The sequence below is a fragment of the Papilio machaon genome, chromosome 7 (assembly GCF_912999745.1).
Source record: "Papilio machaon chromosome 7, ilPapMach1.1, whole genome shotgun sequence".
Classification (NCBI taxonomy): domain Eukaryota; kingdom Metazoa; phylum Arthropoda; class Insecta; order Lepidoptera; family Papilionidae; genus Papilio; species Papilio machaon.
In genome coordinates this window covers 6,504,272-6,526,795 of record NC_059992.1, presented here as the reverse complement: position 1 = coordinate 6,526,795, position 22,524 = coordinate 6,504,272, and the positions used below count along the sequence as shown (strand labels likewise).

Sequence of the window (22,524 nt, the reverse complement as noted above, 5' to 3'; positions counted from 1 at the left end):
GTGTAAAATAATTTTATAATTAATGGTTAATTCAGATTAATAAAGTACACTATTATAATGAAATATCTATTAATGGTTTTCTTTTTTAACTTCTCTCCCATGCATGTACACTAAACAATACGGAAGTCAATTCTTTCGCACGAACATTTGACATTAATAAACTAATTCGTAACAGAACCTCTAGGTACATAGATATCCATTAATAAATTCTAGGAAAAGAGTGATACGTGTCAACTCCACAGAGGACGACGTGCATTTAGTGGTGCGCGACAAGGAAGTTGGGAGGGAAAACAAGTCGACGCAAAACATAGAAAGTAAACCAATACAAGCGACAGAATGGAGAAGGCGCGAAGCATGGAGTGCAGAACAGGCTGATATTAGGACAAAACCGACACAATGGAAATTCAATAAAAAAAATTACCGTTCCAGAGAAGCTATAAAACCTGCGTCTACCCCAGGCGATATAAGGCACGAATTCGTACAAACTGCTGAAGACAACGATTACAAATATGACGATACTAGGCAATCTTTCCGAGCAAGGTAAAAGACAAAGTAATTACATTTTTAATATAATACTTTTGAGAAGACATCTTAATCTAAAATTGTTAAACTACAGCTTTTCATGAAGAGGTTAGTGATCAAAAGTTAATTGCCACTCCATTTTTTGATCTCTACGAACCTAAATTTTTGTACATAAAATTTACAAAAGAATAAATCAAGCTCTTGTGTATAAAGGATATTATCAAATTTAAAATTTCTTTTTTTTTTCAGGGATGGTCCAAATATCATATACACAAAAGAAATGCAGTTACAACAGTCCTTTTCTAATAAACACAAAGAATATATCGATGATTTAGAAAATGGCTACGATCGTATTGCAACACTTCATTACCAGCGGAAAGAGCATGATAATGACTCAATACGCAGACATGAAATAGATCGCGGTTCTGACATTGATGTCTTTCCTAAATCTGAAACTGATAAGATGGGCGCTGAGAATAAATTAAAACACGATAAGAAAAATCAAGCTCCAGGTTCCCAAGGTAGGGATCAATACTTTATTAAAGAGGGAAATACCGAAATTTTAAGACTCGTCACACGTGGTAAGAATGAAGAAGAACATTATGTTAATCTTCCGGCTCAAAGGCCTGTTACTTTGCTTCCAAAAACACAATATGTCGTAGTTGATAATGGTAAAGAAATGTTAATGGAGAGATTTATAAGAGAACAAGGCGAAGAAGCTAAACATATGAGAGATAGTATGAGCAAAGTTGTTACTGATTTAGATAATTATTCTCATGAAATACGTAACCAAATCGGAAATGAACAAAATCAACTGAATGATTACACAAACATTCATCCGGATGTCCCAGGTACCGTACCTTTAAAAACGGATTACCTACAGTCTGCTTTATTAGAAATGCAAAACAAATCGTCAATTCACCAAGAGTTATTAGAATCATCGCTCAGAAAACAAAATGAACTACTTCACCAAATACTGTTAGAGCGAGAAAGATTGCTACAAAATCATGAAACTGCTTCGCAAGTGGAAAATAAATTAGAAACACAAAGCTTACCTGGACATTCGGTTATCGCTACTCAGACAGAATGTCACATTGGAACTCAAACAGAACCTCAACTTCTTACCCCTATCAGACGTAAAGCAAGAAGTGATAATGACTCGTACAGTGAAGATGATTCACAAACTGTAATAGAGGACGAAAATAAGCAAGTGTTATGGTTAAAGAGAAAAAAACCGAAAAAGAAAATTAAGTATAGAGATCCACGCCGTAGTATTAGAGTTTACGAAATTAAAAGAAAAATAAAAACACCTATTATCGAAGAAAGTGAAGTTTCGCCTTCATTAGAAAGTGAAAAACATTTAAAGATAAGTAAAAGTAACGAAAGGGAGGAACATGTTAAACAGTATGGCGACAAAACTAAAAGCACCATTACTACATCAAAGAATGAAACAATAAGCTCAACAAAAGTAAAACTTACAGAAGGTGACAAAAAGATAAAAATAAGAAAAGATATTTTAATGGAAATTTCCGATTCTTTAGATGAAAAAATTGATTCAGATCAGTATGATCAAAACTTATATTTAAAAAGACAAGCTTCAAAAACTTCGCAACAAAAAAAACCTAAACCCTCAGGCTTTGACCAAGAAAGTAGTCTTAATTCCCAGAGCAATATAAGTTCAGGAACTAAAGAAAGTCGAAACCTTGAGTTTTATAGGCATAGTTCGTCAACTGAAGGCATTAAAAATTTAGAAGACTCTACATCCAAAGTTGATGTCAACCTTGAAGAACCAATTTATGATGCCACTAACATCCCAACAGCTACTGTTGCTGAACATATAACGGAAACTAATAAAACTACTGAATGTGCAAAAGCTCCACAAAAAAGTTTGCCCAGGTATATGCAATGGTATGGAAAAAAAGCAACATCCAAATCACAAGTAGGGGAAAAATCTATCCCAGACAAACCTAAGAGACTATCAAAAACTAAAATTGATCCCGATAAACCGGTAGAAAAAGAAAAATCGAGTCGCTACGGTAAAATTGGGACGAAAACTAATCAAAATGACCCTTTAGAAGCAAAAAAAAACTCCAAAGGAAAAGAAAGTGAATTTATACATCCTCGAATACTGAAAGAGGGAAGAGTAACTCCTGTTCCTGAAGGACCACTTCCAGATGTTCACCCGTTACTTCAACATTCCGAGCATAGATTTGAGCATCAATACGAGAATCAAAATCCACTATGCTACATTCAACCAACGCACATTCCAAAGTACTTAGGAACCCAACCAAATCTTCCAACACTTCCTCGAAGGCCATCGTTAGAGCAACAACCTATCTACGTTAATCAAGATGATATTAAAAGCACAGATAAAATCCAAGAAATATCTGAAAGCGCTCTAACACATAGTATTTCTATATCAGCTAAGTACGACACTGATAAAAAATCAACAACCGAAGTTCACGTTTCAAAGATAAATATTGGTGGTGATGACTTATCAGATCCAAATCAAAGGAATAAGCCGAAAATTGAAGACAATGATTCTGGAATAGCTATGAATACCTTATTTCAACAGACCGGCAATATCAAGAGGCTACCAATAACTGAAAAGAAAAGTGTGTTTACAATAGCCTACGACGATGTACAAACTAAACAGTTACGACCAGACAGCAGTTCAACGTCATATTAATTTGATGCAATAAAAAGTCCAGTGCCTTATATGGTTTTGCAAAGTGCCTTCTACCAATAGAACATTAACAATTTGTCCAGTACATAATAATTTTATTTAAATTATGAATTTGTAAATAAGTAATCATAAGAAATTAATTAAACTTATTTTGATACAGAATTACATCAACTGCCTTAATTTCTTGACTGGTATTATTAGAAAATAAGTTAAAATTGTAAATATAATCATTATTTAAAAATAATTATAATGTTATTGTAAATAATAATTTTTCATCCAATATTAACGTACTGTTTCAGTGCATGAGTCTATATTTGTTATAAAATATAAATTTATATCAAATTATTTCTGTGTTTTATTTCATACACAATAAAGTACTTTCAACTGTCGCCTATCTTATATCTGTTCATTATTATCTCTATATTTTTTTTAATATTACGAGTTATGATAATATTGTTGTTACACAGTTATTTTATTTATTATTATCAACAGTGAAAGTCACAGTTAGAAAACCCAAACACGTAAGGGAGAGTAACTGTTTACGCCTATCTTCTGATGGGGCCCGTTCATTTTGAACAAAAGAAAAATAATGTCGCAAAATGTACCACTTTTAAGTATGGTACACAATAGTAGCGGAGCCGAAGCGGGAATATTTTGAGGTAAGTTTACTCTCTATCAGGCATTTTCACGACACAAGGAAGGGGGCGTAAAGGGTCCCATATTTAGGGCGGCCAATCAGACTAGTATAAAATAATCGATCGATAAACTTTGCAAAGACGTAAAGGTTGAATCGTCATATTTTCGACCAAAAAAATGTTGTTGAAAAATAAGTGTACAGACAAGAAGTGTACAACAAAGTCCCTAGAAAGGTGTACGTATTTCAAACTTTCAGATTACATAAATCCCTGAACATAATTGTCAAATAATGGTTTAATACGTTAAGGACATCAAGAAAACCGCCTGTATAAGAATCTGATACACTGGAGTATTTCAATGCCGTGATTTTTTTTTTAGATTTTAAAACTTGGTCATGACTTTTGGTCGCTTTGAATATCAGTTTCTTTAGGGTTTATGTAACATCCCTCTTAAGTATCTGACAAGATAGAGTAATTTGTTTTTTGAAGTTTTTTAATTTGTTCGTCTGGCAAACCCACACTCTGCAAATTGGCAAATTCCAATTATCATAAACCACTGAAATAAAACAATAAAGAGCATACATAATATGACCTTTTTTTCTTTAGCAGCCTAGCGTCATAATCCTATAGGTTCTCGCGGCGTGGTCCTCACGGTCCTCCACATTAAATGTGGAGTAACTCAAGGCTAAATTTTGGCCCCACGTACTTCAACAAGCCTATGTGGGCCGATAAAAAGGCTTTGCTATTGTATATATAAGACATATTTAAAATAAAATTAACTTTATATAGAATCGTATATTAAGAACATGAATAGAAAAGACAACCTATTTTTTCTCTATTCATTTGTACACCACCTTTAAATAAAAATTATCAAATAAGACTAATTCAATAAGAATAAAACAAAATAATAATGAGAGTACACCGAAATAAAATTCAAATCCATCATCGATCGAGAGTGTCAGAGTGTCGAATGACGAACGCGAAAGGAACGCCACCGTTACGTCAGACATTTTTGGCTGACTAATACTAGGATCTCAGAAATCTGAAGTAGATTTCGATAGGATGGTATTCTACTATTTAACACGAGATGGCGATCGTACGCCGGTGATTACCGTTATTTGTAATTTGACTTCTTGCCAATAGATGGCGCAGGCAAGACCGAAATCGCAAAAGATTTATTACGTTTTATACAAAACTTGATTGCTGTACGCTGTTTAGAATTTTACCCATAACTGAAAAACAATAAGTAACCATTCAAAAAATTAAAATTGCTTTTACTGAAAATAAATTTTGTCACCGAAACTAACCAATAGATGTCACGTTTACAAATTTACTGATTTCCTCAGTTACGTTACGTTATCTTCATGTTGATGATTATATTTCAAATGTTTCTATTTAAATAATTCGATTTGTTTCATGACAGACTTAACTTAAAAATATTAAGTAGTCAATTTTTATATTTACAAAGGTTGCTTCTTTTGTCTATTATTGTTAGATTAACCAATACAACATTTCATGTTAAGATTAAGAAAAATGTTCTTTTAAAATATTTATAATAAACCTAACATGAAAACAATTTTAAACTTATTCTACTTATTTGAAATATTTATGTTAAAACAAAAGTTTAGATAATAATTGAGAATATTGTTTGATCGCTGGCAGTCACTCAATCATTCGCATGAGCTGCGCCTTCATTCAGCTCATTTGCACAGACAACTCGCGCGGAAAATTATTTCTTTTCATTTCTCATTTTTCACGTCTTACTTAAAGTTTTACCCAATGACTGGGGAGTGGGGAGTTTACAATGCGTACCTCTGTTTGTTTTTCTTTCCTTATGTATAATAGAAGAAATAAAACGTTCAGAATCAGTTTTAGACGTAGAGTTATAATTTTATACTGTGACTGTGTTCCATTTTTACTTCGTAACAATTATGTTATTGGTGTATATTAATTGCTATGCACCATTTATTATATATTGACATATGTTGGCACTGCGCGATTCAATTCCGTACTATTTAGTAGGTGTGAAAATTGGTACGCTGAAAAACATGCACTTCAATGTGAATTTTGTATTAATCTCTATAATTAAACGACTACGACTAAGGGTCCTTCAAGAAGCGAGCCTATCACCATCTCAAAGGCCGGCAACGCATCTGCGGTTCCACTGGTATTGCAGATGTCCATTGGGCGCTGCTCGTTTGCCTCCTTCTCTTATAATAAAAAAAACACAACGGACTATATTGAATAGTTACCGTTGGTTTTTCAGACCAAAATCTCTATGCCTAAAACATATCGTCATCCTTGTCATTAACTTTGACAAAACAGAGATAAAAATATGTTTTAAACGGGGATTTCGGTCTCAGAAACACACGGTAAGACAATATCATGTATGAAAAATAAAAGAATCTTTAAATATAAAACCTTCTTTCATTAACAAAGTTGCGCGGTACACTGTGTAGAAGAAACTGAAAGTAAATGACATAAGTTTTATTAAGAAAGCACCAGGGCGACAGAAGCAGACATGAGGTATGGAAATTACGTCTCCCCGCGGCAACTTGCTTTCACAGTCCACTGGTCTGATCATAATAAAAACCCGCGCCGTCGCCTTCGCGCCGAAGTTTGACCATAAATTCGTTGGCCACGCTACGTAGTAATGGCCGCCGCTCGCCGACGGCGAAATTCTTCTGTTCCCCCAGAACTGCTTTTAATATAATAATAAATATCATCAGGATACACTACTTTTTTTGCAAAGTTTTTTGTTTCCCCGGAGGGTGAGAGCGACCATTAAAAAGGTTAGGGCGGGCGATGTTTTATGCGATTTTAAGTATACAAATGTTCTAATGGCCTTTGTGTCATAACGATTATTTGGAAGATACTCGTATAAGATGTCTTCATAATTTGGCTCTGCCTTGCGTATCTGTTATTCAATCCGAAAAATAGTTTTCTTTCCCTTACTTATTATTTAATTAAGTAGAATTACATACTTAGTTACATTTTTTAAATTTTCATATCCAAATTAAAAATTATGGACCTTAAAAAATAATATTTTGGGATATTTTATACGTGTAAAATTATGTCATATATGCATTCAGAAAATATTAAATTAACGTAACGAAAAGCTACTTTTATAAAATGGGATTAAGTAGAGTGAAACAAGTGGCGGCTGATATCTCTCATTATGCGGAGAGCGGCTCGCAGCGACGAAGGGGTTAACTTTGAAGTATCATTGCCATTTATTAATGGTCAAGTTGGACCGCGCCGCACAACGCCCCGGATTCAAACTGATTGCTTTAACTGAATTATTAAATTGACGCCATTTGTTCTCGAGTGTTCAACTTTTGACATTCCTTAATATAATGTCTTGCGTTTACAGAGGTTTGAATGATAGAATCTTACGTCTTTTTTATTTGTTTTATTGATGCAGTATTTCTTTAATAAACAAAATTAAATTGATAAAAAAATTGTACATTGATGAGTCATCTTATTATGTAGCGTATCAGTAAAATTCTAGATACAAACTTTTATTTTATTTGTGGATTGTTAGTGAAACAAATAACTTGTAAGATAAAGAACCTCATCTTGCTAAATAGATGTTATTAAAATATGTAGATCAAATCTAAAACATTTATGGTCTTTGAATAGCTTATTAGTTGTAGTGTCTATGGTATCACAGAGATTTAATAAAAATAATCTTATTGAAATTTTTAAATTTTCCGAACAATTTTTTTGTCGTGAACTCAGTCATTTATAGCAACTTTATACCGACTGAAACATTAATTACAAGTCCCTTATTAATTTTTCCAAGGTTCGCGAACGCCTAAAATTGACACTTATTGCTTTCGGTCGAATTTATCCAAGAAACCAATTAATCACGTCGCCTCTGTCCAATAAATCCCCTTACGGACTTTAATTATTTTCTTATGATTTTAATTTCTACTCTCCGCGATCTCCGACCCTCTTTAGGATCTTGGATTTTCGAACAACTGTCACCACTTTGAATTTTTTCGACTTAAGTCTGTGACTTTTATTAATAAAGTAGAAAAACAATTAATACTACTTAATTTTTGTTTAAGGCTTTCCAAACTTAATTACCTACGCTTTATTTTTATTTTTTTGTAATATCGAAATTAAATAGGAAAAAAGGAATAAAAGCACTTACCAACGATTTAGTTTTATGTCGCATACGGTTTAAAATAATTGTAAAAAAGCATGATTTCAACCCTCTCATTTTATTCTAATTATATGCTATATGTTTTGTACAGGCGCTTCAACAGTTAACAGTCACAGTACAGACGTCTTCTTTCAAGTCGGTTTTGTAAGTCATTTGTTGTACTATGAAGTACACGAAATTAGGTATAAAGTTAAATTCTTCTTAGGTACAACAGCAATTTTTTTAATGTAAATTCATCATTGCTTAAAAATAAAACAAAAGGGACAATTCACAATCTTCGATAATGGTCCAGCCGCCAATTCTTTTAAGAATCGTAGCCGAAAACCGCGCAATTAGAGCGGCATTTGTCCACAACAATAGAGAGGTGTCCCCTTCCCTGTTCCTTGCGAAATTAGTGATGACTTCAATAAAAATAATTCGTGTCTTTTAGGCAAATTGCATCGCGAAGAGTCCAACGAAAGCCTTTAATTAAGGGTCGCCCTCCGCCACCCCGTAAACATCGCTGCGGCCGTCGCTTTTTATTTTTGTTAATTCTTGGGGCACTTTCTTCGCCGCATAAGTTACTTCACCCCTTCCCCGTGATTCTTTACGCCTTTTTGTCACCGTTTGAATTCTTTTGTAGGAACCCTTTTCTTCCCATCTGCCACGCCCGTCAATATTAACTCCTTGAGACGAGTTAAACTTTTTAATATCCGTTAAATTTCGTTACGTTCCGAGTAATACTCTTTAGCAAACCTTTTAAGGAGATTCCTCGGGAAAAACACTTCGGAAAAATAAAAAGAGAAATTTACCTTCTCTATAAGGAACATTTCTTTATAAAAATTTTATAAAATGTGTGCTATTATGTTTTAAATTTGAGAACATTTGAATCGTAAAGTAAATCAAAAAACCACGAAGAGAAATATTGCTTTAATTTTTAAATTATTCACAAGGGTAAGAAAAAAAATGCAAATAAGATCGGAATGTTTAAAAAAAAGTTGTTTGAAAACACGAGCGATCGTGACGGGGCCACAGTTGTCGGGACACGGAATTTTTAATCCATTTCCCGTAGTCGATTAATATTCAAGACTCGGCCGGTCTGGTTCATCTCCTCTTCCATTATTTCTTGGACGCCATCTCCTCCACATCTTCGGCCCTCTACTTTCGCTTTGATTTCGAAACTAATTACCTTCCTTTTGTTGTTAATTACGTCTGTGAATTGGAAATTTTCTAGCGGCCACAAAACGAATTAGTGGCAAAATATACATATTAAAGTTGATTTTCACTATTCCTTGTAGCGGGAGAATTAATAATCTTTCGTATTTTAACACTCCGTTTTTAATTTTCTTAATGTAATAGTTATTATAACAACAAAACTAGAAGTTATAATATAATACATGAATATTGTTTATTCAAATAATATACAAACGAACCACTGCAATAGTTGGTATAAATTTGCATTTCCTCGTAATACACATCCGTATATCAACAGATTTACAGGCCAGCAATTACACGAAGTCAAACCTGCTTTGCATCCTCAGACAGAGCAATATTGTCTTAATATATTCAATATCCGGGAAGATGATAATTTACCGACTCGGGTAGAATCCATTATGGGTACGACTCGGATAGAATCCATTATGGGTATTTACTTGACCTGCGTTTAGTGCTTACTAAGACAACAGGGGTGACCGTACCACTTGTACTTCGAATGTTTGGGAAGGCGTCGAACATGTAGATTTCTCTTGGGAAGTATAGAAATACAATGTATTCCATAAAATGTTCTTTATTTCTTGGTGTCAATTGTTTTTGCGTAACTTCTTTTTCTACTTTTTTTCTAAAGGTAAATGACCTTCAGAAAAAAAGTTACTTAATATTAAATCGCTGAAATTTACTATTTCTGTACAGTAAATGAGTTGATTGTATTATTTCGAATGTTTATTTCAATATCCAAAGAGCTGAGGCTTCATAAGCATAAGTAAACATTGCACCCGCTGCTGTCAATAACAGAATAAAAGAAGGTAGATAAACAATCAAAAGAAAAACAAAGGTGAATAGAAATAACCTCGAGCCGAATTTGGAATTCAAATATCGTGCGGTGACTTGTGTCTTTGCGGAGTCACTCACGGTGCGTTTGAAGAAAGAAATCAGTTTGTTTTTCGATTTCACACAGTTAAAACAAAATAAAAATAAAAACCTTTCTTGAAGTAATAATTGACATAACTAGTATTTTCTTTAATAAAAACTTTGATAAGAATTGTTTTTTATATGAACAACAATAACATAATCTTGCCCGTAACCCAAGGGTAAGCATAGACCACGGACCTTCATTTGGTTTTACACACCTCTTTCGATTCGTTTACATTCATATTCATACACACTACATATATACATACATACTACGCATACTAATAATCTTTCGGATGTTTCTGTATAAAGTCACTACAAATTGCATTTATTTACGATCTATCTGTCGCCCGAAAATAAAAATAAAAACTTAATTAGTAGCCTGTGTGTTCTTCTAGACTATGTTCTACATTCATGCAAAATTTTATTGAGTTCCGTTTAGCCATTCTGGAGATACCTTCTAACAAATATCCATCCATCCATACATCGAATCTTTCACATTTATAATATTAGTAAGATTAAACTAGAGTATTTCCCTAAAATTTCGTATATCGATATCTAAGGCGTATCTTTGAAAATATGTTTATAGCCTTACATGGAATATTTCAAGAGGAAAATCCGGGATAATCTATAAATATAGCCCTCGACATTTTCACCGCGCTGCAAATTTCACAATGACAATATTCCTTATTGTATTCTCAGTGTGAAAAATGTACGCCTACCCTCTCCGCGATATACGCGTCTGTGGGGAGTTATTAAAATTATAAACAAATAAAATTATTCAGTACGCACCCCTTAAAGCCGTGGTTGGAATTCTTCATGTGTGATTTGAATTTATTCTGAATAACATTGAGAGCAATAAACAATGTCTAAATCAATGATAAGTTAATTTATAGCTCTTTAGAATTAAAATTTAACTAACCTTACACATATGGCATATTGAAAAAAAACTTATTAATTATCTTTTTAGAGAGATTGAAAGAGACGACACTCACAGTTACGTAATGTTTCAACTAAAATTATACCTCATTTTCGTCTACAAAAATAAGACTGTTGCGATATTCATCTGTAAAGAATACAATTTCCCATCCGTCAAATACGGACATTTTTGCGTATCGATAAGAAAAAACTTTAACCCTGTTCCCTTTATTTTATATTAAAGCGATAAACATGTCGATTGGTAGTCACGCGTGGCCGCGCCCCCTCTCCAATATGCAAGTCATGAGAAAACGCTTATCACGAGGTTTAGATAGCTAAGATATAGACGTGAGATGAATTATGGTGTAACATATTGCTCTGTGATCTGTAATGTTATGCTTCACTATACCACGTATATGTAAGAGAAAATTAATTTTATAAACAAAGTTAAAATCTCATGATAAAAACACAAAGAAAGAAAAGACAATGTTGACGTCCATGATGTCAGTCACGGTCAGCCAAAGGTTAAAACAGGTGATTAACGAAACAATGTCTAACTGTATTTTTTTAATAATACAGAAAATCCAGAAAACGAACGAACAGAAGGGAAGGGAAGTTCCAGAAATAACCAGCTCAGGGAGGGCCAAAACCAGCTCAGGGAGGGCCGATGTCGTCCCTGTATCAGCTGAGCTGGCCACCTTTTGCCACGTTTTTAATCTTTTTGTTTTAATATTAGTTCATAAGTTTCTTTTGTGTGGCAGTAAACGTTTATTCTGTTCTATTCTATTATATACTATTCTAAAATAATTAAATTCTGATTACAGGAATATTTTTTTAGCAGAGTTGTAAAAGAAAAAAAGCTTTGGTTGAAAAATAGAAAATCTACTTCACGCATACGATCCGTATTAATTTTACGTAAGCAAAATGTATATTATCTGTAACTTGAATATTTTTGAATTAAAATATATTAACTATGACTTGTATTTTTCTTGGATATATTGAACGTCCGTCACGAAACATTTTTTAATCAATCAATATAGTATATTAACTCAAACCACCATAAATTATGCTTCGATTAACCACTCCAGCCCCTCGGGATTTACGGGGTTACTTGATAGCCAGTATCGTTCCGCCGGACACTTCAACAAAGGCGTTAAAAATGAACGCCGAGTCCAACTGTCGGCCCAGATGTATCACTCCACTGCATCTTGAAAAAGGAACGGCCCGAAGTGTTATTTGCACATTTTTGATTATAAATCTTCTGAAACTTTATTTTAGAAAAATAATTAGGTTATATAACACAAAACTATAAAACACTTTAATTTTGTCAACTTCCTAATATGAACATTACATTAGTGATGCCTAATGGCGTGGTCAGATTATTATGCTCAGCATTTTCATAGGTAGTTGTTTAAACAATAATAATAATCTTGTATTTATATTGACAGACAGACCACAGTGTGCGTACTGTTTTTTGGTTAAAAATAAACCTTTTAGGACCTAATCATTGAAACTTAGACTGTGTAATTTCAGTTAAAACACCCTTGTCAACCTTTAATTTTTGCTTAAGATATGCGATTTTAATAGAAAAATAAGTCAGTGTTTTACTTTTATATATATTTTTTTTTAATTTAGAATTAGTTAATGTTATAATTTTATTCTATCGTAATTATTAAAACGCTACTTACTCAGCTGGCTCACACAAGACGTCTTGGCCGAAAAAATGAAGCCTTGTTTGAAATATTAACCCATCAAATTGAATAAGAAAATACCACGATGTAAACACAAGACTTGAACTAAATTTAATTACATATGTTATAACGTCGGGTAAGCTTGCAGTAAAAGGTTTAACAACACTGTTATTAGCAATAACATAACAAGGAGCCTCTCTAAGGTATGTTCTTCTATAGCGTACCCATAAAGCGGGCGTACAAGCGATTGTGTGAACAGGCGGCCGCTTGGGACGTCGAACTTTCGGAATTCCCCGTTGGCTTGTCGCGAGCAGAGTTTTACGGCCAAATTAATATGGCAAATTAATGCGTCCCGCAACCGTATAATTTTCACGTATTCGGGGTTGTTTCTTGCGACATCCCATATTGTAGGGGAAATTGTTACCGATGTGTGTACAGTGTGTTAGATGAAAGCGGTAGCGGATGAAGTACAAGCATAATTTATATTAAAAATCTACTGCTACTCAAGAATCAGTCAAAAAATTAACTCTCTTATCAGTGTTTGTACAACTTACAAAAAATAAATGTAAAGACAAACATAAATGTAAATTCTTAAAACTGTATCAAAAGGAAAACATTTTTCTAAAAAAAAAAAAAAAAGTAAACTAACATTGTATTTGCCACTTCTTATATATCAAAGAGTTTGTGAATGACTCAAAAATTTCATCAGTTGTTAATTTATCGCTTTCACTAGGAACGTACAAAGGCCACTGAAGTAAGCTTCCCATCATTTTTCCATATGGAAATGTTGTAACGAACATAGCGCACAAGACAACAGTGATATGCTAATTAAAGGAAAACATACAGAGCGAGCTTCGTGTTTATTTTGCGTCCACGATGAAGCGTAGGAGTCGAAATTTGTTTTTAATTTCCCAAACAGCCTTAGTACTTCAGTCAAAAGAACTGTTAAGACTGGAGGCCTAATTTTAGTCCACGTTCCCTTCCCACCCTTTTTTATTAGGATAGGATAGTAAGGGAAAGTGGATTTAACGGAGGAGGGGATGCATAGAAAGAAGAAATATCCTCTTTCTGTGCGTCTCCACCTCTATCGGTTAAAGGTAGGTAACGCTTCTGCAATTGCGGATGTCTATGGGCAGTGGTCCTTTTGCTATTTAAGCGGACTCAGGTGATCGTTTGCTCTTTTGTCACCTGATGAGAGTTAAAAAGAGTTTTATAGTAAAATAGTATTTTATATTAACAATTATAATGAAATGATAGTTCTACGAATATTCAATTTACATTCCTTTAAAGTAAATAAAAATTAACTCTAAAACTGTTTGCTTTTAAATATCATAAATGTTCTCTTTTTATCTATCAAATATAGGAAAGAAATACGTTGTCGAGTATCAATAACAGAAAAGTTTATTTTGAAACATTAAAAGCATTATAGGTAATTACAACAAATTAAACTAAATTGAACAATCAAATGCAAGTTATACAACATATGCGTAGACGCTTAATTACAAAGTAACTTTGTAAGCATGCAATATCAACGAACTCTACAAGACTTTATCAAGTAAGATGAGACTTTATGAGTGCGATTCGTCACGACAATTGAGCACGTGGGACGGACCCTAATGAGATCACTTCGCGTACGCAAAACACTTGGTGCAATAAAAAGGAAGCGCGCAGAAGTTCCTTTAATTTTCTACATACCTAAAGAGTTATTTAACTGTTATGTTAATCTACTGAAACAAGTTTAATTAAAAAGAAACTTATATGCCATTACTTACAATGATTATGAAGTAATTTTAAAATTAAATGTGAAAACCGATGTTCTATCTACATCAGTGGGCCTTTCGTATCGTCATCGTCGTCATCATTTTTTTTCTGATAGTGTAGAGATTTTTGTTTCCTCGTATTTACTTAGTTATTGTTTACAACTTATTAGTTGGGTATTTTTAATTATAAATATTATTTGCAGCTATGAATTGAAATAATATAAATAGACGTATTTGGATCATAATGAATACAAGACGCATACAATATCGAGAGCAAACAATTAGAGGCAAGTTAGGGAAGTTGGGGGCGATTAAGTTATACACATGCGGGTTAAGGGTAACCTGACTAAGGAAGATTAAGATTCATCGAGAGACCCTTACATAGAGGCAAACATTGTATTACAAACCTGTCTTGGCAATGTTTGCTAAAGGTACGCCTGATGTTAATTTGGTATTCACCCCAAAACAAAGATTGCGCTCGATATTAATATTATCCTTGAATATGTAGTGAAAATATGTGCTGTGTAAGGACTGGATTAAGTTTTCTTAGCGTACTGGTCTAATTTGCGGTAACAAACAAGGGGCGGTGCTGAATCGCGGCTAATGTCCTCGGAACGCCTTCGGGCTATCCGGAACGCTTGACCGCCCGCTTGGGACTACTGCGCACTATTAAAGTGCTAAGAGGGGCATTATTCTACCCTCGTGGGTCCTGTCATCTGTGTAAATTAACGTCTTAATTGTCCGCAGTGTGGCTTCAACGGTCCATTGCATAGCAAGAAATAATATTAAAACTTTATTAAAAATCAGCGCGGTATACTGATTTAAAATAAAATGTTTAAAAATAAAGTGTGCAAGATTTAGTTCTACTATTGTCTTAGAAGACATTTTAAGGAAAACTTATTTTTTATTAAAAAATTGTTTAAAAATATTCTTCAACAGTTTCTTCGAGTATACCATCATAATAATATTGTACTTGAAATTTAAAATGTTGAATACTTTCGTCTACCTTAAAAGCTGACCGCTGTGATAAGCAAGTTAATCCGCAAGATAAATAGCGGTCGAATGATCATTGTGCTGAACGTCCGACGTGGGGGCAGTTGAGTGATGTGTTTCTTTTGTCTCGCCCCCTTCCCCGCGCAACCCCACTGCATGAGAGACAATGTAAGAAAGAACCAAGTCAGCAATCGACAATGGACAAGGAATATTGGCAGCCAACTAGCTTGTCGCTAAAAAAATTACCTTATTTACTAAGATACGATAGAAATTAAATTTAGAATATAATACTAAAATACTTTTTAGAAGATAAAAAAAAAAACAAATCTTGTTACAGTTTAGAATGAATTTGTTTTTATATAATTTGGAAAAGTCGATGATTTTAGAATTTGAATTTAAAAATATGTTTTCTAAGAAAATGAAGATATAGAAATAAAAAATATATATTTTAAGTAAATAGAAATATAAATATTAAAAAAATAAAGATAAATAACTAAACGCAATTTGAATATTGCGTAATATTTATTACTTTAAAATATACAGGCAGTTATCTTAATACGAGTTCAACTAAATATTAATTCTCAAAAATACAAGATTTAATAAGGAAGCAGACAAGTAAATCATTAATAATTGAATTTATAACGTTAAAGGAACCTTTTGTAAACAGTTGGAATTCCAGAATGTCCGGCACATTAAGTACAGACCACAAGCGAAGGGAGACGATTTCACAATCGAAGGGGGGACTTTATTTTAAATCACTCCTATTGTATCTTAGAATTAAGAAGCAATAAGAATACTCGAAATTGCTGATTTTTTTGAGTTTCTAATATTCCTTAAATTTATAAAATAGTTTATTTAATAACTATTTAACTCACCACACAAATAAAAGACTTGTCTATATATTTTTAAGCGTTAGATAATTGTATACTTAAAACATTGAATATAGAAATGAGGCATATAATTTTTGTAAAAATTTTAAATAATTATTTTGTATAACTTCCAATCACCATCTTCTATATTTAGTGAAATTTTTGTCCAAAATACCATAGCAAACCTCTTTTCTAAACATTTCTCTGTGTATACACAAAATATCAAGTATGGCACATAAATAAGAATAGATACATCGAACAAATCCTCTAAACTGGCAAGTGTTACTTGGCGATCCCCAGTTTTATTTCATCGGCCAGCGCTGGCTTATCGGCAAATCTACAGGGCAAACAACCACCCGAGCTCCCAGATTTGCGAACATCAGACCATCGGATAAATTGACCGGTAATAATAAAATGTAAGGGGGTAAGAATGTAGATGGCTATTTAGATAATTGTTAGCTGCGTCCGCAGTAAGCAGTGTATTGGAAAAGTCGGATAGTTCGGTTTTATTGCAGCCCGAGGTGGTCATATATAGGAAAACTATCAACGGATAGCAACGGTCACTCGCAATTTATGACGTCACATTTAGTTTGTTCCCGTGTAAGCGGAAATTGATGTTTATCAAAGGCAATCAATTTAACACCATGGTCGAATTTATAGCTATATTTTCTTGTAGTAATTGCTATTTTGTTAAGTATATTTCAACTCAGTTTCCTTCGAATTAGAATCAATAACAGCGCCAGAACTGCGGAACTAAATCATTGGTAAAAATTTTAATGTTCTTAATTAATGTTTTATTATTTTCTTACAGCTAACAAAACGTTTCAATCAAGACTTTGTTGTGAAACAGGAATTAAATAATCAAACATTTTTTTACATTACTCTACTTGTCTTATTGGCAAATATCGTTTGTTTACGTTTTTTCATTGAAAAAATCAAGTAACGAAAGAAAAGGTAAACAAAGTAAAATTGATTTGCTTACTGACGTTGATGAAGCTAAAGGCGATTGTTTATTTACTCTCGTTGCCGTTTAGGCGAGAAGTGAAATGGCACGATTTTTCCCGTACCGTGCTTTTCACGCCGGCTGTTCGTTTGGGACCCAAATATTTTATGCATCACCGATCGCATTCTCCGCGCTCCGAAACGCGCATTATGCCGGTCAACTGACCACCCACCGGAGGAAACGAACAAATCAGATCGACAAACATTTCGTCTTTTGATATAGATAAACCATTGTTCAGAGGTTTGCTTTGATGCCGCTTGCCTTATCGACGTTTGCATCTGCAAGACTATAATTATTATTCTTAGACGATGTGGTTTGTTCAAAATATTATTGCTGATTATGTTGTTAATCAGCTAATGAAAAAATAAACATATTTTACTAAGTTAACTTAGTCTATAGTTGATCATTTTAAATACAATTTAAAATCAAACACGACGATTATGCGACATAATTTTAGCCGTAAAAGATGTTGTAGTAAATTAATCGGTGTACTACAAAATATAACTATTTTATTTGCTACTGTTTTGGTACCGATCGCTTCAAATTATAACAATATTATATGTATGTTGCCTCCGACTCCGACAGCGCCAAATTAAAAAAAAGCTTAATAAGTAGCCTATGTGTTCTTTCAGTTCAATTCTACATCTGTGCTAAATTTCATCAAGATCCGTTGAGCCGTTCCGGAGATATCTTCAAGGAAACATCCATCCATCCATCCATCTAAACATTCGCATTTATAATATTAGTAAGACATGTATAGGTACATACATATCTATACTTTTACTTTAAACATTAAAAATATACAAACATTCATACAAAAGTTACAAGTAACATGATCTTAAGACGTGACTGACAACTATAAACAGAACAACGTCCCAAGTTCGATGTTTAGGCGCACCTGCGACCCATCGTCTCATAATATTCGGCTTAGCGCTGCCTCCGCCCCGACACATGCATAAACGTTTTATATTAAACCTCTTGAACTTTGCAAAATGGGGCTCTATACATGTACTTAAGACGCAAACATGGAAAAGACGTGCAGATTATTAAAAAAAGGTCAAGTTATATAAACATAAGTAGCAGATAAAGAAATATTAAGTTTTTAACAAAACCATTAAGTACTTTTAAATTTAATAGTAAGGAAACATGTTTATTAACCTACTTTCATTAATTTTTTTTAGAACAGAAAGTACGTTGTTGATTAACAGACAAATTTCGAAATGCTTTAATCGTTTACTCTTTTACTCTAGTAACATTGTATTGTATAAACCAATTAAGAGTTAATGAACTTAGTAAGAATAATGCACAGCAATACATAAAGAATAACATTAGAACCGGCACGGGCACGGGCCGGGAACCAAACACGGTGATGTATGGGGCCGTTGAAATAATATTATCGTTACCGAGTGCGTACTTATTCTCGAAGGAAAATCAACATAAAGTGAATAAAAGAAAATTATGAATCGCAAGAAAATAAATTACCCCGTGTTGGCGGCAAAATAACATCACATTTGAATGCCTTTTATGCTTTATCGGCCCGTAACTATATTAAATAAGTCCCGGTGCTGTTTTATGGGACATGGGAGCACGTATGCGGTATAATTTTTGAATTGTTTTTTTTTTTCACAGAATATGCATACAAATATTGTGGTTATCGTTATAAAGTTTAATTTAAAATTCGGTTTAATTTATCTACATTTTGTTTTTCCTTACAAATGGCACAATTTTTCTTTAAAATAATTTTTATTTACAAAAAAGCTGAGTTAATCTAAGCTAATACGAGTATTGGTAATCATGTTAGTTTTAAATAATCAAAAGAATATTATTGCTTCGACTGCCATGGGATAAGAAACTCTCATCATGCGCAGTGAGAAAAAATGCAAGTAACTACTTGAATTACAAGGTCTATTAATCTTTACTTCTTCATATTTTCGCAGCGACGACGCTAAAAGGTGCAGAATAAATTTCCAATAATTACATTATCGAAGCAAACGCCGGCATCTCGTTGGAGAATTTTTCTTCGCGCACCTCGGAAGCCCATAATTCCTAATGACATGCAATAAACGTACCCCCAATTTTCGACATAAACCCGCCATAACAATATCGACATCAGCGAATTTTTCTCCTCCGTTTTTTTATTCGAGAATAAGTAACACTTTTCGCTGTAATCAAAATTTCCCGCGACCCACCCTCTCGCCTCGCGGAATGTTTATCGGCCACTCAATTTGATTTTTACCACCGCACTGATTTCACTCCTTCACTGGAATGATAAAATGTACGTGTTATTATGATCTGTTTTAATATGGATATACCTTTTCTTTTCTTTAACCTGTACTTAATGGAAAAGAAAGCTTACCATTTTAGAATGTAAAAGTACTAAATAAAAACTTGTAAATTTCTCAAGGCTACAATTATACTTAAATTAATATTTTTCATCATAAATTTAAAGCAGCTAAAGTAAGTAGTTCAAATGTAACTAATACCACATTTTTTCTAAATTATGTAGAAAGAAAAAATATTTTAGTGTGAATTAAAAACGCAATAGAAACTTGTAACTTACTTATAAAATGGACTACACACAATGTATTTGTATAACTTTTTGCAACATCCATTTTATGACTTTACATTTACGATCCTTCTAAAATATCAATGCGGCGAATTCGTAGCTCATTTAAATAGTCCCCGCGTCCTACGTCCAGTTATCCAGTGACGTGGAATGTTATCAATTTAAATTCGGTCCGCGCCTGTCCAGTATCGCACGTCGTTTCAATCGCCACACACTTCTTACCTCTATAATCCAGTTATTGGAAGGGTGGTATTGAAATTTTTGTTTTATTATTATTCCCAATAAAAATAATCTATATGTATTCACTGACCATCTGATTATGAATGGTTACAAACCCAATCAATTATAGACATTTCAAGTAAGTATCAAGTGGATACTGGAATAAATGATTCAAACTCGCGATCTCAAATACTTAACTTGCTGAACTTATAATAAATTTACATTTGGTTGGATAGTTAGTTTTACAATTAACCTTATAGGTGTTCCATTTTCAAACCAGTCTCAGTTGTTTTCCTGTCCGTGATGCTAAACGATTCACCCATACATGCACCCATAAATCCTTCTGTGAACTGCAATTTCCACCCCCTTTCCATTACGGAACAACACTGGAAAAACATAAGAGCGCGTCACACTTTCTTACGGAGTTAAGGGCACGTCCATACCGATAGCGGCAGCATCAGAGTTCCCGGTCACGTGCTTGGCCCTCTCAGTTTATGACTAATGAGTGGCTCACATGCCCCGCGCCACACCTCATGAACGCGACTTTATATTCAAATCATACAGCTTCCTGGCCCCTGATAAATGCCTATTTTCTTTATGCTCATTTGTAAACGTCTTTTGAGTAAAAGGCGCGTGACATACTTCGAGAACACGCGCGTAAGGACATACTATTATATTAAAGGAGCTATTATAATTTCATTGTTATGATTATAGTATATTAATTGAAAAGTATATTGTTATTGGATTAACTTATATTTCGTTCAAACTGAGTACAAATTATAATTCCTAAAGAAATTATAAAACGTAAACACGCCCTAATACTTACATTTATGTTATACGAGCTTTTGCCAGCGATTCTGTCCGCGCGGAACTTAAAAAAAAAACTTTATAAGTAGCCTATGTGTTCTTCCAGACTATGTTCTACATCTTTACCAAATTTCATCAAAATACGTTGAGCCGCTCCTGAGATACCTTCAAACAAACATCCATCCATTCATCTAAACTAAACATTCGCATTTATATTATTAGTAAGATTGAATCAGGTTACAACGTACTAAAACGGTGTTATTACAGAGCATGTAAATGAACATACAAATGCTACTTTGGCACACTTTAAACAAATATTTACGGCATTTCCATTTGTAAGACGTCTGAGCTCTCGCCATAGACAAATTAATAACAAGATAAAGAAACTCGGTAGCTCTTAATTCATTAATTAACCTAATTGTATTTGCCGCGGCTGCCATTATTATTGTGTTTTCGTGATCAGTACCACAGAGTAAATATACTAATGAATTGTTAGTAGTTATATAATACTATTAAAATTCATGAATCTCATAAAATTATTTTTAAGATTTAAATCCGCTACAAAAGTAAAATAATGTTGAATTATTGTAGTTGTATATATAAGTAATGTATATACCTTATTTCTTACATGCCATAGAGTAAAAATATCATATAATTGTAACGTAAAAATATGTACTATTATAACTTTATATTTATGCCCGTTATGTAACCAATATAGTTATAGTCTAATAAAGAAAAATGTTATGATTAAATGAAATCTCTAACTGTACTTACTCTATGGCGTTAAAAGTGTAAGCTACGCAGATTGTTTGCTTGCTAAAGAAAGGGGTGGATCGAAAAGTTTAGCGAAAGAAAAATTTGGTAATTTAAAGAAAGAATAAGCATCGCTTCAACATTGCTACAAAGTTTTGAAAGATTTTTCACTTTCAACATTAATTGTAAGCGAAAGTCAAATAAATCTTTGCAATTTTGCCTCGCTTTCGAGAAAGGTTAGGATAATCAATTAATTAAATTGTTTTATCAATAATAAAGAATAATTCACTTTGACTTAATGGATAACTCTTTCTATATACATTAACTATGTAGAGAGTTACAGATACTTATTCTTGGCCATTGTTGAAAATACACTACAAGATCTACTTATGAATAGTAAAGATAACTATCATACAAACACGTCATTAAATAAATACTAGAATGTAGATAACATTAATTTGTTAACGATATCTTACTGAAATTGGATAAGTATGCGTCTATCCTGGTATAGTTGTTGTTGACGATAAAAAGTTTTGTTATTACACTTATGGTACTTAAAGGTAGGATTTAGTACAGTATAGAGTAATGATTTATTGTTACCATAACTAAAGTTTGTAAATAAAGTAGAAACAAATTATTTCCACCGTTCCCCGTGTGGTGGCGCCTGCAGTCGTAACATTTTATCATAGGTGCAATGAATATCGGGAGATAGTAAAAAAGTTGGTATTGCTTGTCACTGTTATTTGCCAACTTCTACGTTATGTATATTGTTTGTTTTTTTATCGATATCAGACTATGATATTTATGTGACTGTCGATGCAAAAT

General features: G+C 33.2%; 1 protein-coding gene across 1 annotated transcript in view; it reads left to right on the top strand.

The window, feature by feature from the left end:
* LOC106715012 (cadherin-86C) overlaps positions 1–3,378 on the top strand; it is a 70,155-nt gene extending 66,777 nt beyond the window's left edge. Inside the window, exons 13-14 of the mRNA XM_014508195.2 lie at positions 214–540; positions 772–3,378. Of these exons, the coding sequence (XP_014363681.2) occupies positions 214–540; positions 772–3,211 (2,767 nt within the window). The 3' untranslated portion in view covers positions 3,212–3,378. The remainder of the gene's footprint in view (positions 1–213; positions 541–771) is intronic.
* Positions 3,379–22,524: the final 19,146 nt, after the last annotated feature.